Source organism: Dermacentor albipictus, chromosome 7, assembly GCF_038994185.2.
Source record: "Dermacentor albipictus isolate Rhodes 1998 colony chromosome 7, USDA_Dalb.pri_finalv2, whole genome shotgun sequence".
NCBI classification, from domain to species: Eukaryota; Metazoa; Arthropoda; class Arachnida; order Ixodida; family Ixodidae; genus Dermacentor; species Dermacentor albipictus.
Genome location: NC_091827.1, coordinates 37,107,765 through 37,126,364, shown reverse-complemented (window position 1 = coordinate 37,126,364; position 18,600 = coordinate 37,107,765). Strand labels below are relative to the sequence as shown.

General features: G+C 51.3%; 2 protein-coding genes across 3 annotated transcripts in view; one reads left to right on the top strand and one right to left on the bottom strand.

Moving 5' to 3' along the window:
• LOC135905686 (A-type potassium channel modulatory protein KCNIP1-like) overlaps positions 1-18,600 on the bottom strand; it is a 348,523-nt gene that overhangs the window by 285,945 nt on the left and 43,978 nt on the right. The gene's annotated exons all lie outside the window — the stretch shown is intronic.
• The window catches only part of LOC135905685 (uncharacterized), a 33,778-nt gene continuing 18,399 nt past the window's right edge, over positions 3,222-18,600 (top strand). Inside the window, exons 1-2 of the mRNA XM_065436650.1 lie at positions 3,222-4,630; positions 17,240-17,379. Coding sequence (XP_065292722.1) covers positions 3,539-4,630; positions 17,240-17,379 — 1,232 coding nt within the window. The 5' untranslated portion in view covers positions 3,222-3,538. The remainder of the gene's footprint in view (positions 4,631-17,239; positions 17,380-18,600) is intronic.

Below are 18,600 nucleotides of genomic sequence, written 5' to 3'. Positions count from 1 at the left end.
TCGCGTTTCCGCTCACTCCTCATCAAGCTGGCTATTTTTCTGTGCCGCTCTCCTTTCTTACTCGCTATCTCTTGCTCTCTCTCCTCGTTCCCTCTCGCAATCTCCAGCACCGCTCCCTTTTCCTTTCGCCCCTCTCACCTTCGTTGGGCCTCTCTCTTATTTCTCTCTCGAATTCCCTCCCTCTCCTCTCAGCTTTGACGACTCTCTAGATGGCCTGCCCTAGCTCCCTTTTCCCTCTTCCGTTTACTCCCTTTCGGACTGACCCCTCCCTTCCACACTAACTCTCCCTCGACTGTTCCATCTGCGCTGGCTGCGAGAGTTTGCAGTGCCTACATACGTGAGACGTCTGAGAAGCACAACCTTCCCCCCCCCCCACAGCACGTACGTTTAGGGGAAATGCGGCTAACAAATTCGAGGGACTAGAATAGGGAAAGGGGATACGCAAGCTAAAACAAGAACATGAGACCGCAGTAAAAGCCGCTCGGTGTTTACCTGCTGTAACGGCGCGTGCATGCGGCTCCCCAAATCCCTAGCGACGTTTGCGGCAATCAGGGTGCGGCTCCGGCGACCTGAATCTCAATGTACACAGCGCGCAGGACCCCCAGAAAACAAAACCAAAAACTACAACGAACGAATACGAACCGGCCCACCACGCGCATGTGCTCTGGGACCGCGGATCAGGGTCCGCGGCAGCGGAGGCCATTTTCCGCGATAGTGGAAGGCGGAGGTGGTGCACTACCCCCCCCCCCCCCCTCCAGTGCTTACGCCAACTGTTTTTCGCTAAATCCGTGCCATTGCTGTGTACCAAAGCTACGTCTCAAAAGCTCCGTGCAGTACTGCAAAAGCTCGCAGGGCTTGTGTCAGCCAATCAATAACGAGGGTGAGCGACGCACTTGTGCTCGAAGCTGTGCACGGAAATTGAACGGAGGTGTTGGGACCTATCATCCGCTTAGTGCATGAAAGGACTACCACACCAATGTAAGACTACTACAATGTATATATATATATATATATATATATATATATATATATATATATATATATATATATATATATATATATATATATACATATTATTTGGGTGGCGGCATGGACAGACATCAGTGATATCTCCATTGCGATGTTAGTATCTAATTATTAGTTTCATTTTGATCTTTTTCACTGACTTATTTGTTTTGGCATTATCACTTATCCCCTTACAGAGTAGAGCCCATTACGCGCTGCTAACCTCTCTGTGAAATGCTATATTCAAATGGCTCATTGGGCTAAAAATGCGACGGCACCTGAGCACTTCTGATGAGTTGTGAATGCGAAAGCATTAATGTCTGATAGGACGCCGCAGAGCGGTTCTTCAAGTTTTGCGCCTCGAATAGTGTTTTCGAGTTTTCGCTGTGGGATATGATAAAATTTCTTGTCTTAAATTTCTCTTGTGCAGTTTCTACGTTAACGTGTTGGCTCTCAACCGGAATGGCTTGGACGACGTTGCTGAGACATCAAGGACGCCAAGTGCCACCGAACTCCTGCGCGCCGACAGACTCCGCGAAGCAGCAGTGGGCCACGATGGCCGGTAGACGCGCCCATCAGCTAAGCCTAGTGGGGCGGGAGAGAGAGTGAGCGAGAGGTACGGGACCGGCTTGCGAGAGCGAGACGGCGACACCCGCACCTTGCCCCGCGGCTTCGCGTCGCCGTATCTGCTCCGCCGAGGCGTGGTGGTGACGTGGCGTCGAGGCGATGCCCTCTCCCTTCACGCAACACCTGGCGCGCTATCGCTGCGGCACGTGTTCCGAATCGCCCGCTCAACTCCGTCGAGGTGCGCTGTCGTGACGCGGTGTGTCAGCCAATGGGAATTTAGGAGCCATTTCGCTGCTACAGACGCCGCCGGCTTTTTCCTTTTTTCGCTAAATGGGGAATTTCACGATTTCGCATTTAAATAAGCTGGTGGCGTCTGCGTCAGCGAAACTTCCCACTGGCTGCGACACAACATCTCACAGCGGAAAGCCACCGCTACATCAAATAACGCCGAGCTTATTTCCAGCGACCCTCACCCGAGGCGGCTGTGAAGGAGCTTCCAGTAAAGTGTCCCTAACGTCACGCATAAGCCATTAGTAGACCTTTCTTCCTTAAACTCCGAGGGCAGTTTCCCGCAAGTCTTCCTGAAGCCCATTTCGCTATACACAGGCGGTGGATAAATCCCTTCGGGCGTGGGGGGGGGGCGGAGGGGGGAGATGCATGGGATCGAAAGGGCGGAGCACAAACGCCCGTCGGTCGATCGATTTCCCATTGCGTTGTTGCGTTGCCGTGTTCCACGTGCACAAAGCCGTTACTCAAGTGTAAACAATGACCGCAACTCCAGGGGTCCCGACCGCTGAACAATAAGGCCACCGTTGCGATGAAATTTGCGCGTCATTGTTTCCCGCTTCGACAGAGAGAGGACATCATCTCCCATGAAAAAAAAAAGGCTCAACCGGTCGATAAGTGCCGCTATATTGAACAAAATTTGTAGAGCGAACGCTGCGCGTGATTTGCATAAGCTGCCGCATCGAACGTCAGCCATCGGATCAACGAGTGCCACATCTGAATGGGACGTGCTCGTGCGATGTGCGTCACGTGATCACATAGCACGGGTACTGCCGTTCACTAAGCGCGGCAGAAAGCAGGGTTTTCTGCTTCGGGAGAAAATTATCGCGAAAAGAGTACGAAGAAACACGACGAAAACTAAATAAGTAACTCGTTAATAATGAACAACGACAAACTAAATGCATTCAAAGCAAAACTTGAAGCGATGCGGGGCGCAAGCAGCCAGCGCAATTAAAGGCTAGAGCAATGACCCTTCACAGCTTGAATCAGTTCCAAACGATTAGATTCGTCGATTAGCTCTAAAACAATTTCAGACCGTGCCTGTACTGTGCCTGCGGTTCTCGTGAAGATCATCATCATCATCGTCATCATCATCATCATCATCATCATCATCAGCCTGGTTACACCCATTGCAGGGCAAAGGCCTCTCTCATACTTCAACTACTCCGGTCATGTACTAATTGTGGCCATGTTGGCCATGTAGCCATGGTCGTGAAGATCACTGTTGCTCATATAAGTTACTCTGGAATGCTAGTCACGGGAAAATTACCATATTGAAATCGTCGCGATACTCACGCTGATAATGTCGCGCAGCATGTCTCATAAAAAAAAATACTCAAGGCTTTTTGGGGACGAAGAAGAAGTGCAGCGCCCATAGCTTGTGTTTTCATCGGCTCCGTCTTCTCGAAATGTTTTCGCCGCGATTTTCTGTGCACACCAGCCCTAATTTTGTACCATTCGAACTGTGAGACCACCAGGACTCTGTAGACACCAAGTTATCAGGTGGGACATTTATTTTTCCGGGACCGCGACCACTTTTGTGTTACGATCACGCCGTCGCCGCGCTAAGGCTAAGCGCGTGCGCCAGGTGCTCGGCCTACATAGGCTACCTGGCACGTTCCCGCGCGTGTCCGTGCGAGCTCTGCTACGACGCACAAGCCCCTGGCCAAATCTGCGAAGCATGGAAGTCCAAGTATGTGGCAAAGATATTTCCCCAGAAGAGTTAACCACCGAGATGGGCTGGTGTACGGCCCGTTCCCGTCGGTGTACCGCCCGTCGCCCAGACGAGCAGCGGTGCCGAAAACTATCCCAAGAACAACAACCTAGGACGCAAGACTCTCGCTCTCGCTATAGACCCAGGCAGCAAGTTAAAACTCAGGTTCTCAAGGCCGGGCGCATGCTCCCACTACCAGCAAATGAGATCAAGATCATCGTCAGACCCAAAGGAGCACTCAATATTTCCAAGGTCGGCAGCCCTACAGTGACTGCAGCTATTCTTCAAGCAGCGCAACTTAGCTCAGAAGACAGTCAACACGACACAATATGCTCGAACAACCAGCAAAACATCATGGTGATCAGCACGCCCAGCCCGCAAAATGCGGACCGGTACGCAAGAATCAAGTCCATCCAAGTCAACGGGGTAACCCACGAGGTCAGCGCGTACGAAGCCGCCCCAGATAATACCACCAAAGGGGTCATCAGAGGCATCCCTCTCACCGATGACGCCAGACAAGTCGATGCTAACATCATAAATGATCGCAATCCTCTAGCCCTGGCCGCAAAGCGAATCGGTTCCACCACGACCATCGTCATTGCCTTCGACGGACCTGACGTACCATACATGGTTCGGTATGGCGCAACACTAATCCCATGCTCCCTGTACCGCAAGCAGATCGATATCTGTTACCACTGCGGCCGTCTCGGGCACCGCATGGACGTTTGCCCGTTCCCTAATAACAAGATCTGCCGGGGCTGCGGAGCTCGCAACCCAGATCAGGAGCATCAGTGTACACCCAAGTGCATGTTGTGTGGTGGACCCCACCCCACAGCGGACAAATCTTGTACTGCCAGATACAAAACGCCGTATGTTATACGAAGACGCCTCGGAGAACGCCGAGTAGCACAGAATTCAGCCCTTCAATCAGAAGATTTCCCGTCCATGGAGACCAAGCACCGGTCCCGGTCCCGCTCCCTCTCCAGACCGAGGTCGGATCGAGGTGGGTCCAGATCAAGATCCACGTCGACTCCAGGAGCCAGACATACCTCAGAAAAGGTGAGCTTCGCAGAGGCCCTGACGGGCGTCTCGCGAGAGGGTCACGTAAAATCCCCCCCGCTGCCTAAACCCAACACAGACAACACCGACATCGAACACCTTAAGAAAGAAAACGCAGTTATGCGTGATTTAATCCAAAAGCTTACCCAGGAGGTTCACAGCCTCAAACAACCCAAAACCCAACCTACACCTAACACCCCAGAACCCGCTAACAACAGCCAAACAGAAGAACTCTCAAGACCAGCCCCCAAAAAGCGTGCCCTCCAAGAAGGAGCTCAGGGCCAAGTACACTCTAAGCCAAAAAGGACTAAAACGGGTATGGCTGTTAGTCTCTTGGGGGACTAAATGACCTGCCACAGATTTTGAACCAATTTTGGACTAACTGCGGGAGCAAATGCAGCGGCCTAACTGGGGGAGCAACTACTGCAGACTAAAAGTGAGGGCAACTTTTAGACCCTCCCAGTTAGTCCCTAGAGAATCAACGGTTAGTCTGTTAAGGTTAGTCCACAGGGAGTAACTGCAGGAGCAACTTTTAGTCCTTCCCAGTTAGTCCGAAATCACTTTTCCAATGATTCCAGGTTGCCATAGCTTTTCAAGCAAAAACAATGATCGAACTCAAGTAACCCATGTTTATTTTTGATTACATATTGCCACCATCATCTTGAGCCACAATTAACAAAACAAATAAAGGAATACTAGCATACAAATGCCAAGTCCTTGGTATACAGTAATGACATATAGATACAGAAGATAAAAAAATTGACTGGAAATATGCAGCAGTTCAAACAAAATAAAACAACTCCAAAGTATACAGCAGATGGAACGTGTCATAGCCAGAGTAAAATCATGAAAATGAAATTAAGTCAGGAGCAGTCACAGTCAAATATAAGTTAGAAGCACTCTACAACCCCCGAATGCAGAGATCTAACTTGGCTCGAACTTGACTTCTGGCAGTCTCAAGACAGCTTCGCCGCGCGTCGTAAATCGTGCTTGATCTTGCGGACGACTTGGGAACGACTTGGCTGCGTCGAAGTCCACTCAAGTTTGAAGTCTGCTCCCGGGCTAGCTTGAAACTGACTTCGTGTGTTATTCCAACATGGCAGCCTCCCGAACGGACGTCGCGCGGAGGTTAGCTGCTTTCGAGTTTGCTTGCTACGCCATGGATACAGCATTTTCAGAGGCGCAGCCCTTGCCGAAAATTCCGCGACCCACCCTACGTGACCGAGGGAATTCGATGGAGCTGTACGACGACGAACAATTCCTCGGTCGCTACAGATTCACGAAGAACGCCGTGCGACTTCTCGCTACGTTGCCTATCCGGGTAAGCTGGGACAATAGAGGACCGACTGTGTGCCTCCTATGCTGCAGTTGCTGATGGCTGTGATGTTTTACGGCGCTGGCACGTTTCAAACAGTCACCGGAGGTCCGGTCCGCATTCCTCAGTCAACAGTGTGCCGCGCAGTAGGAAAGGTGACTCTGCTCATCGCGAAGCACCCGCGCTGGTACTGGTGCGCTTCCCGCAGTCGCGGAAAGATTGATTGCGAGCGTATTTTCTTATCTCCTGTGACTACACATAACAAAAAGTAGCCCAAATAAGTCAGTCATGCAGAACATGTCCGCTTACCAGTTTTGTGGCGCTTTCCCTGTTCTTCCGCAGCTTCCTCTTTCCGCTTTTGCTTCAGGTTGGTCCAGCATTTTTTCAGTTGCAGGTGATCGCGCCGCGTAATCCCGTGGTTGGCATTCAAATGTTTTGCTATTTCTTTCCATGTCTGATTCTTCTTGGTCAACGACGCGACGTAAGTTTTCTTGCATTCCACAATATGCTTGTAGCCGTTCAGGAGTGTCGTCGGCAGGCTCCTTTCGTCTTCTTTAAAACGGGCTGCCGTGTTGCGTTGCGGTGCATTCTCTTGGGAGCAGACCGTACGTGAGTGCGACATTTCAGCGTCAAAGCCTGTTGACAGAACAGCAATTTCGTACCAAATGCGGCGCGCGGCCGTCGCGCGAGCCCCACAACTTGTTTTCCTAACAGACGACACTTTGCTAGCGGACGACACGCACTGCCGATTTGCGATGTCTACGACGGTGCCGCACTCTCCCTCTCGTTGTTCTCGACAAACCCTCCATGCGAAGCAGGCAAATCGTTTGCACGTGTCATTTTATTTGTTTATTTTGTTTTCTATCGGGTGTTGTCACCCATATGGGTCCGGGCAGGGGACTCAACGGCGCTCGGTACTCTTTGTTCACAGCACATGTTGCAGTCTTTTTTTCTTGTTTGTGACTCCGGCCTAGTGCGTTCGAATAGGTTGGCTTTTTCTTCAAAGGGTCACGTAGCCCGAGCAGAACACGGGCCGTCGCCTTCGTTCTGGAATGCCTAGAGGCGAAAAGGGACGCGCGAGCTCCCTCAGAAACCGACCGTATGCCTCGTCTCGGCCTCTTGTATCCGGTTGCCGGCCCAGACGGCGCATGAACGCCTTGCGGCAATCGAGAACAAAAGCCGAGAAAGAAATGACAGACGAACAGACGGGGGCATGATCGGCAGACGCTGCCTCAGGATATCGAGACGACGGAAGAGTGCGCGCGCGCCCGCCGGGACCCCGACGAGCCGAAGTAGCCATCGGCCGGCGGCGGACAAAGGGGGCCGCCGCCGGCAGAGAAAAACACGTACGCACCTTCAGACGCCCCGATGTGGTCTCCCCGGGACCCGACTTGCGCGCGCTTACCCGGAGTGCACGCAAGCAGGGCCCGATTCCCGCCAAAATGTTAGCCAATGGCGAAAGCCTGTTGACCTTCGTGTGGGCGGGATGACAGCAGAGCGACAGTGTTTTATGACCCGCTGCCACCCCGTCCAGGCAGGGAGGAGAGGGACACGGAGCTCCCCTCTCTAAAGGGACTAAAGTCAGAGGACTAAATTGTGCCGTTGATCCCCACCGTCGACCGTTACCTTGCAAGGACGAACATTTAGTCCCACAAATTTGCGCACGACACTTCGCCTCTGCACACGGCACGCACGGTGGATTAACCGTTGATCCAAAGGTCCAACGGCTGCCGTTAGTCCCCTTTTCCCCGTTTTCGGCTTAGAGTGTACGCTCCGAGGTCAAGGATATGCTCGTAACGCTCCAAAGCACGGTGGAAGCTTTACAGAATTCTCTACTCGCCCTTATGCACAGAGTCACCGCCATGGAAGCTAATATTCAAACCCTTTTCACACAAACCGCTTCCACCGCTCAAACCGTAGCCATGGACACCACAGGAGCCGTCGCCGCCACCCTTCCACCTGTGGCATCCCCTATCCTTCATCATGGCCCACACTAAGACTGACACAACATTGTGGCAGTGGAACTGCCGAGGCTACCTCCATAAACAGCCCGTTCTCCGTCAACATCTCCGTACTACTTCATGTCAACCCGACGTAATCTTGCTCCAGGAAACGCACAATACTCCGGTCAGCCTTCCAGGATATCACTCTTTTACTGCGAACAACGCTCCACACGGAGTCTCCGCACTCGTTCGAAAAAGAATTACGGCAATCGAACACAATCTCAACGATCGGCGCACCGAACACCTCTTCATTGAGCTCATCCCGCACAGAAAACGAAAGGAAGGAATATTTATCCTCAACATCTACAATACTCCATCTCAACGCCATAGCCGATTTCTAACCCTCTTCAAAAAGGCCCTTAATATCGCAGGCAGCAGCCCCCTTATCATCGGAGGTGACTTCAATCTCCCGCACACAGGATGGGGTTACAGACACAGCTCTGCTGCAGGTCGTAACTTATGGCAAGACTCCCATGATCTCGGGCTTACACTCATTACTGACCCAGCCTTCCCCACTCGCCTCGGCACTTCTACTGAACGAGACACGACGCCAGACCTCACGTTCACCAAAAACGCAGACAACGCCCATTGGCGCAACACCCAACACGACCTCGGGAGTGATCACTGCATCATCGAAATTACTCTCCCACACCTAACAGCCGTTATGGGAAGAACGAGGGACTTTACTTGGACGGACTGGGATGCGTTCCGTAAACGCCGTGTAACAGCAACGACGGACACTCCCATTACTGACATAGAATCATGGTCATGTGATCTACTGTCTGATACTAAATCGGCCACCCGCATTATCACAACAGACGCCCCGACTGAGCGCATGGACAGTAGACTCGCCCACCTTATCGAGGCCAAATCATCCATCCTCTCTAGATGGAAGGGACAACGGCTCAATAGAAGACTCAGACGGAAGGTCGCACTTCTCAACAAGGAAATTGAAGCACACTGCCGAGTTCTAAGTCGACAGCAATGGACAGAGCTATGTCACTCTCTAGACGGGCAACTCCACCAACCCCGCTCGTGGAAAATCCTCAGACATTTGATTGACAGCCCCACCACCCGCTCATATCAACAAGATCGCCTCGCCAAGCTTTTATTCACAGAGAGCAAGACGCATGGCCAGGACCACGTTAAGAATAGCTTATGTCAAAAGTACATCCCATCTGGGCCCACTCAACCTCACGGCCCATACACAGGGACCTCCAACCCTGCCCTTGATGAAGATTTCAGCTTGGCAGAGATTCATGCTGCCCTACATAAGCTGAACAGCCGTTCGGCGCCAGGCCCAGATGGTGTTACGAATAAAACACTAAGAAATCTAGATGACCCCTCGGTGCAACAACTCACCGAATACATCAACACCTGCTGGCGCCAGGGATCCATTCCCCCGACATGGAAAACAGCCAAAGTAATTCTCATCCCCAAACCCGGTAAGCCATCTAGCCTCGCCAATCTCCGGCCCATATCACTAACTTCATGTGTAGGCAAGGTCATGGAGCACGCACTCCTAACCCGTGTAAACACTCACCTCGAAGACACATGTGCTTATCCCCACTCGATAATTGGCTTTCGACAGCATCTTTCCACCCAAGACGCTATGCTCCAACTTCAGCATCAGATCCTAGATGGCAAATCCCGTCACACGAAGGCGATCTTGGGCCTCGACCTCGAGCGCGCCTTCGATAATATAAGGCACTCCACCATCCTTCAGCGCATCTCCTTGCTCAACCTTGGAGAACGCACTTACAACTACGTAAGTGACTTTCTATCCAATCGGAAGGCCTTCCTGTCGGTCGGAGACATTCGATCGGAGGAACTCTCCCTCGGCAGCACGGGCACACCACAAGGCTCTGTCATTTCCCCAATACTGTTTAATCTGGTTATGATTGGATTAGCCCAAGAACTACAAAAACTCGACGGCATTGAACACACCATATACGCCGATGACATTACAATCTGGGCTGCAAAGGGCAGTGACGGCCAAATCGAAACTGCCCTACAAGACGCCATTGACGTCGTAGAAAATTATCTTGAAGGCACGGGACTCCGCTGTTCCCCTGAAAAGTCGGAGCTTCTCCTATACCACCCCACACTCCGTGGACGCCCCCCGCGGGACTCCACAACTAAACGCCAATACGAGGAAATAGAGCTCAACCTGAGCGATGCCAGACCTATACCCGTGGTCCCTTGCATCCGCGTTCTTGGTATGACCATAGAAGCCAACGGAGCTAACTCTACGGCTATCTCAAAGATCCTTCGACAGACCACCAATACATCCAGACTGCTGAAACGAGTGACCAACCGGCGAGGGGGTATGAAGGAAGACAGCCTCATCCGCCTTGTCCAATCTTTTATCGTCTGTCAGATTACTTATGTTGCGCCCTTTCTCAACTGGTACAATGCTGAGAAGTCTAAACTGGACATCATCATTAGAGGAGCCTATAAGCAGGCCTTAGGACTACCCAACCACACCAGCACGGAACTTCTACTACAATTAGGTATCCACAACACGCTAGACGAGTTAATCGAGGCCCAACGTCGATCTCAACTAGAGAGGCTTACTCTCACGGAAACGGGCCGCAGCATTCTAAACAAGCTTAATATAACCTACCACCGTCAACATGGAGATAAACACCCAATACCACGCGACATTCAGCAATGGATACACGCCGACCCTATTCCGAGAAACATGCACCCAGACTACAACAAAGAACATGGAGATAAACACCCAATACCACGCGACATTCAGCAATGGATACACGCCGACCCTATTCCGAGAAACATGCACCCAGACTACAACAAAGAACGCAGGAAGGCACGAGCTACTTCCCTCATCAAAGCTTACGCCAACACCGCGGGCGTCACCTTCGTCGACGCAGCTGAGTACCAAGATGGACGGCGCTTTGCGGCGGTTACCACAGCAGGCGGCTTGCTCCGACATGCTGCCAGCATCATTACCAAAAATGCCGAGACGGCCGAGGAAGTGGCCATCGCCCTGGCCACTCTTGACCCAGCCTGTCACACCATAGTGAGCGATTCTCGCGCAGCAGTCAACAACTACATCAAAGGTCGCATTTCTCATCAATCACTCCGCATCTTACGACAAGCCCCGCATTCGTCTGAAAATCAGATCACCCTCGTCTGGATCCCAGCACACGCCGGCGTTGTCCACCCGCACCTCACCAACCTCAACGAGGCTACACACTCCGTAGCACGAGGACTAGTCAACCGTGCCGGAGACGGTGCAGGTGCACCCACAGGACGCGACCGCCTTACAAGATACAACGACCTTGTAAAGTCATTTTACCTCTCAAGAAGAACCTTCCCCACCCCTCACTGCAAGTTAAACAGGGCACAGGCAACCACCCTTCGCCTGTTACAGACGAATACATACCCCTCCCTCACACGCTATCACACTATATACCCCGAAATCTACCCGAGCCAGACGTGGAAGGTCTGTAAAACTGAATCGGCAACACTCCCCCACATGCTGTGGGAGTGCAAACACCAATACCAAGACCTTAATCCCTGACCCTCTCGTCGAGATGGCACGCCGCCCTGCGCAGCTCCCACCTCGACGACCAACTCTGGGCGACCCAGCAGGCCTACGAAGCGGCGAAGAGGCAAGACCTCGACGTCCCATCGTGGGAGGCCTAGGCCCAGCCGACAAAACTGCTGGTGCTTATTAAAGTTCACTCTCTCTCTCTCAAGGCTTTTTGGTGGGTACTAATGAAAGTGGCAAGGGCGGGAAAACCTGGCTCCCTGAGTTACGTATATATAAAAGGCTCCACTGCACGTAACTTCTCGTGTTTTATGTCTGCTACGGCCACCGGGATGAAAATTCCCTGCACTTTCGCTTTCCTATTATGTCTGATCACCCTAAGTTCTTGGAAAAACACTCGTTTTTACGAGTGGAGGCTATTCGATTCGGAGGCCAAGTCGAATTCGGCAATACTGGATTCGCGGTTTCAGAAGTACGGTGCGAAGTACGGTGCAGCACCGGGAAAGGTACGAAGCGTGCAGGGAATGCGAGGTATACTGCATACTTCTGAAACCGCGAATCCAGTATTTCCGAATTCGACTTGGCCTCCGAATCATCATCTTCATCAGCCTGGTTACGTCCACTGCAGGGCAAAGGCCTCTCCCATACTTCTCCATGACCGGGGTTGTTGGAGAAGTATGGGAGAGGCCTTTGCCCTGCAGTGGGCGTAACCAGGCTGATGATGATGATGATGATTATGATGATGATGATGATGATTCGAAGGCCAAGTCGAATTCGGAAATACTGGACTCGCGGTTTCAGAAATATGCAATATACTTCGCATTCCCTGCACGCTTCGTAACTTTCCCGGTGCTGCACCGTACTTCGGCGTTGCGACTTGTAGCGCAAAAGCGGACCGACCGCGTCCCTCCTGCCCGCACGGTTCGTTGGATGACATTCGAGCGAGCTCGTCAGCCGGCGATGCTCGCGAAAATGCGGCCGGCTCGGCCCGTGTGTGCGGTTAAGCCGGCGGAAAGGAACTAGGCGCACACTCGCACGGTATACACACGCTACGACGAACCCTTTTCTTTCTTTTTTTTTTTTCAAAGGCGTCCTATCTCGACCTCTCGTGTTCCGGTCGACGAGAATCGCACGCATTTGAATGAACTGCTGAGAGCCGCGAACGACCATGTCGCATCTCCAAGCGGTGCAATTTGCGACTCTCTCAAACTCGACAAGCATGCAGCATCGGAAGCGCTTCTAACGCATTAATCTCGCATTGGTCCAACGTTAGTTCTAACTATGCCACTCAGCCCACTCTCAAAACTTCGCAAGTAGCACTCACAATACTGCCAACCTAAATCTGATATATGTCCAACCAAGACTTCTACCTAAGCGCTTTCCTCGGCACTCTCTCCAACTTGACAAGTAGCAGCACAGGAAGGAACGGCAACGTTAACCTCCACATTGGGCGACAGTCGTTCTAACTATGCGATCTGTCAGCTCTCTCTTAACCTTTGAGAGCATTCGTTAACGTAATCTTTACGTTGGCTTACAGTCGTTCTCTGCTGTAATTCGATGTGCACTGAACCAAAATTCCTTGCCATGGCTGTATAACAGGATGGTGGCCCCTTAAATTTCGTTATTAGCACCAGCTGGTGGCAAGCACTACACTACCAACATGCGTAGCACGTCTGGCCGGCATTCGCTCTCCTAACTACCCAATTTGCTCAACGCTCTGAACTTGACAAATTTCGCGGGAAGCACTGCCAACGTATACCCTGCATTGGGCCAGCATTCGTCCGTGACTATAATTGCACAGCGCTGTTTCAAATTTCGCAAGCAGCCCGCGTCGCATTACCAGCCTAAACCTCACACCAAGCCAAGAATCACCCTCTTAATCAGTTTCTGCCATTTCCTCAGCTACGTTTCAAACTTCGTAGAAAAAGCTGCCAACGTAAATCGCGCATTGTTTCACAACCTTCGCTATTTAAGATAAAGTTTTAGCTCGGAAGCACCTACCTAAATACATCAGACCGGAGTAATCACTTCTCTCGGCAACCACTGCACCGATTTTGCATAGAGAGTCTTCACATTTTCACTCATCATCAATGTCTACCGGATGCCTCGTCCACTGGTCGCCTAAAGACCTGATTAGAATCAGCACAAAGAACTAGCGGACAGTACTGTTCAACAAAGGCATCACCCGATTCCCTTCCATCCAACTCCCGCTACATTTTTTCTAGCCCAAAAAAGTCTCTTCTCCGACAAGACAAACGAGCATTGAATACCCCGATGGGTCTGCACCCTATACCCGTAAAATCTGTTAGCTTGGGGGACGTCTCTCTCCGGGGACTTTCGGGCTAGGTCAACGCTTACAATTTTCGTCAGCTAGACATTGGATTAAACACATGAAGAACTGTCCAAAGTTTCTTGCTCTACCATGAACAGCGAACATTCCACACACGTCGAGGTTATGCGCTGGTACGAGTGCTACGCCAGACACGATCATAATGTTGAATGACGACGCGGGCTGTGCAGGCGGCTGACGGCCGAATATGGTGTGCACTGGTGGTACGGAGGGACAATTCCTTTGAGGCCGTGGTAACCTTCCTAAGCAAGCGGCGAAGTTTTATATCTATCACTCAAACGGCAGTTCAAGTGTCCACAAGCGCAAGGGTACGAAACCAATCCACAAAAACTTCGATGAGGAGGTTTGCCGGAGGAAATCGAGGTTTATTTTTCGACGACGACGACGCAGTTCGTGGCTCTGGAACTGCGGCATCTAGAGTTCCGCGTCAGAAGGGCAGCGTCGACGGAGCATCGGTGACAGAGAGCGACGTCGGGGTGATTGGGATAGGCGGCTAGCTGAAGGAAGGCGTTCGGGCGAAGATTGTTGTAGCCGCGCTAAACTGTTAAAGCGGCTAGGATCGCACGCAGACGGGCACGTGGCATCGGGTTGAAAAGGAGGGTGACGGTGACAGAAGTTAAGCACATGTCCAACATAACGGCAAGAATAACATATAGGGCGACTGTCCGCAGTGCGCCGTGGTTTCGAAAACATTGGAGACTGGTGGGCTTAACGGAGCCTGTGGTCGCCGAGTGGCTGCCGACGCCAAATAATAGGTCGGTTGACGGGGCCACCCAGGAGCGATGATTTGGCGCGTACGCCAAGTGTGCAGACTCCAGAGGAGGCGGACGAGCGAAACGCAAGGAGTCAGTGACCTCTTCCCGTATCACGCGTCGTACGACTGGGGCCCAGATGTGGTGCCTGTGCTGGCTCGCGCGTGCTCGATAAAACGGAGAGCTGTCGGGCGACCTCCTCACGCTCGAACGGCTCGATCTGGGTCAACAGTGCATTCTGGTCGCCCAGAGTCAAGGCCGCGATCGAGTCGTTCTGTTCCAGAGGGCGTTGAGTTTGGGCGCGTTGCTTGAGCAATTTGTCGAAACTCTGGCGCAAGCCAACAACGTCCGCGACGGTTGGGGGATCTTTGGCCAATAACATTTGAGATGTGTCATCAGCTATTCCTTTGAGGATTTGCTTGATCTTACGCGACTCGTGCATCGGCGGGGTCTTTCCGCTTACACAAGTCGACGACGTCTTCACTATAACTCTTCAAGTTCCCACCGGGTTGTTGAGCGCGTTTACGAAGTCGCTGGTCTGCGCAGCAGTTGCATACCGCGGGGCGGCCGAAGATTTCCGAAAATAAGCGTGTCGTGAACGACGCCCAGCTATGAATCTCCGCTTCGTGATTTCGGAACGAGAGACTGGCGACGCCGGTCAAGTAAAACATTGCATTGGTCAGCCAAGTCACATCGTCCCATTTGTTGACTGCGCTCATCCTCTGGTAAGTTGCCAACCAGTCGTCGACGTCTTTGATCCCGCTGAATATCGGTGGGTGACGCTGAGGCAACACGCCAGCACAGACGGTGACTTGACTCTGGGAGCCTTGTGTGGTGGTTTCTTCCGGCATCGCGGAGGCTGGAAGTAAGGTACGGCTTCGTAGTTCAAGGTTGGGAGGCTGGGAGGTTACCCCGCACCTTTCACCAAACTGCGAGGCTACGCAACAACAGCCTTGGTCCAATAGCGTCGGTCGCTATCCTGCGCTCTCCGATAGGATAGGATAGGAAAGGATATCTTTCTTCGATGGCGCGTACCCACTGCGGGGGATTGGCCAATATTTGGATGGCATTAGGAAGATGTCTGGATTACAAAAACTGGTAAAACTGTTATGTGGAAACGGATAAACATAATATGTGAAGAACTTAAGAGAATCGTCTTGAAACAACCATGAATTCCTCCATGGCTGAGCAGAAAAGACTGTGGTTGTTTCCAAGAGAGAAGGCTCCTAGAGAAAGGATATTTAAAATAGAAAAATTTTAACTAGGTTGCGTGAACGTTGGTTCCAAAATGTTCTTCTTTTATTGAAAAAGAAAAACGGTGGCAGAATGAGAAATAATAATCCGCGGTCTCATCTACTGCACGAATGAGCCCAGAGGAGAGGGTGCCAAACTAGCCCTGTGACGGGGATGCTGGACTTCGTCGTCTTCTCTCAATAGCTTCTGGCTTTCTTCCCCACTGCAAAACATTCAACCTAAGGACTGATAATAACAAGAGTTACATGGCATTGGCCTGCGGAATAACTGACACGTCAAAATACGGAACATGCCTACCTTATTGAAACATTCCGCCAGGCTTTCAGTCGGTTCACCCCCAATTTTACCCTGATGCAGCTGTGGAACAAATTGCTTGCAAACCTGATCCTTGCGCACAGTCCCCACCAGTTCATTCAGGCTGGCAGCCTGCTCGAATTTATTTCAAATGGGAGCTTGATTTCTTAACGCACTTCGCGTGTCCACACGACAATGAGTGGCGTAATCAAATCATACAGATTACGTGATGATTGTGTTAGCAGAAATCGCAACTTGCTGACTGATAAACCCGCCCGTGGCGACAACATTAGAACTTCTGCATTGGCTTTCGTTAAAGAACACCCAGCTTTACAGAACTGTTCTTCCACTACAATTGCGCCAGATGTTCACCAAAATGCTTTCCTGCAATCCCCTGCGAGTATTTAGATTATGTTGACTTGGTTCGTACGCTTTGTGTGTCTGTATTGTCACTTACATAGCGCGGGAAAGAAAATTAACAACAAACAAATTTGCTCCGTCCATCACCCTGTTAAAGCCCTTGGGAAATAGTCATTATGCGAAACGAAATAAATTGATGCGCAGTAGTGATAGGTAAAAACGATGAAAACATATTCCTGTACCAGCCACAACGCAAAAATAAAGAAGAAGAAAGAAGACACTTAAGCCTTCTTGTTCCACGAGTAGCACACTAACCACACTCGCGTAGCTAGCTATAACTGGGTACCGGCGTTCCGGGTCAGCCACGTGGCTTGTTCTCTCACAAAAGGCACAAAAAATTATCTAAATGACTGTGAGGAGCTTCCCCACGTCTTGAACGAATCCGACGCCGAGCAAAACAGGAACATAGGCACTCAACACGCGCACGCACGCCACACTTACGCACATACGTGCACAAACGCATTCGTACGCGCACACGTATACGCATACGCATACGCATACGCACGCACGCACACACACACACACACACACACACACACACACACACACACACACGCGCACGCACACACACACACACACACACACACACACGCGCGCAGGCACATGCGGGTCTACGGAAGCCCACGAAAACGTCTGCCGGCACTCAACAAAGACCTAGCTGTACCACATCCTAGCGCGCATCGGTTTTTGTTGCCCCTTTGCAGAGGTATTTCCGAGCGCGCGCCAAGAAAACAGCAGCAAGGATAGGGGCGGCGGGCTCGCCCGGCATCAAACGCCGCCCCGCCGGAGAGGCTGCAAAGGGCCCCGACAACCGCGGACCAAAAGACCGAGAGCTGCACTCAATGTACGTACGCCCCAGAGCTGGCGCAGAAAAGGATTCGGGAGCGGGGGAAATGGGGGGGGCTAAATGGAAAAGCAACAAGGAAGCCCGGAAGACGAAGGAGGCGGTATCCACTGGAGGCGACCTTTAATGAAAACGCTTCGATTCGAATATCTTTATCTATCTATCTATCTATCTATCTATCTATCTATCTATCTATCTATCTATCTATCTATCTATCTATCTATCTATCTATCTATCTATATCTATCTATCTATCTATCTATATCTATCTATCTATCTATCTATCTATCTATCTATCTATCTATCTATCTATCTATCTATCTATCTATCTATCTATCAACTGCGAAAGAGAACGGCAACGAGCAAAGAAAGAAGAACAGCAGACAACCAACGAAGGATAACCGATAACGAGAGATTCGGCATCGGAAGAGCTTCGGGAAAAAAATAAGAAAGCAGGTATGGAGGAAGCATTGAAGAGGGAAGATGAGAGTCGGCGGTCAACGTGACTCGGAAGCAAGCCAACCTGGCGCAGGAGAGGGAAGGGTACTGCGCTTCAGCGCAGGGCGCAGGCGCCTATTTCCATTTTAACGAGTTGTCCACGTCGTCGACGTCCAAGCTGGAGCACGCATTGTTGAGGGGCGTGCTTCCGTGCCGTCTGAGCCGTTGCTGCAACCGCCTTGCCTGCGACGCGCCAGCGCCGGCCAAAAATGTGTCGTCTGCTCCACTCGGTGCGGCAGGCAGACGGGCGTCCCCGTCCCACCGGGTATAGCTATACAATAGATATTCCAACAACCCCTGTTCAGAATGAAGAGATTCGCATTGCTAGTCCTTCAGCTCCGACGTCGCCACTGTATATTTTTTCCCCTCTTGGCGGTGAACTGACTAAGCTTTGTCGTGGTGCTCAGTGATCGACTGAAGAACCCAAGTGCCACGTTCTTGAAAAGATTGAAAGCGGTATCTCGTCTCGTGATATACGGTGCAACCGTGGTGCTCAAATCGAATGGTTTAGCTAGCGTGTATCTTTTTGGCTCTCTGTCAATGGCGGCTGTTGCTTCCGAAAGTTAATCTTCTTGCGCACAATGCGAGTCTTTTTTATGCCATTCTTGCTTCGCTTCTTTTGTGTTGTTTCTTGCGTGGTCAGACATATGACACACAAGAGGCTTCAGACAAGATGGCACGAACCAGTGCAAACCCTAAGTGAGACTTGTTACCAGAAGAAATA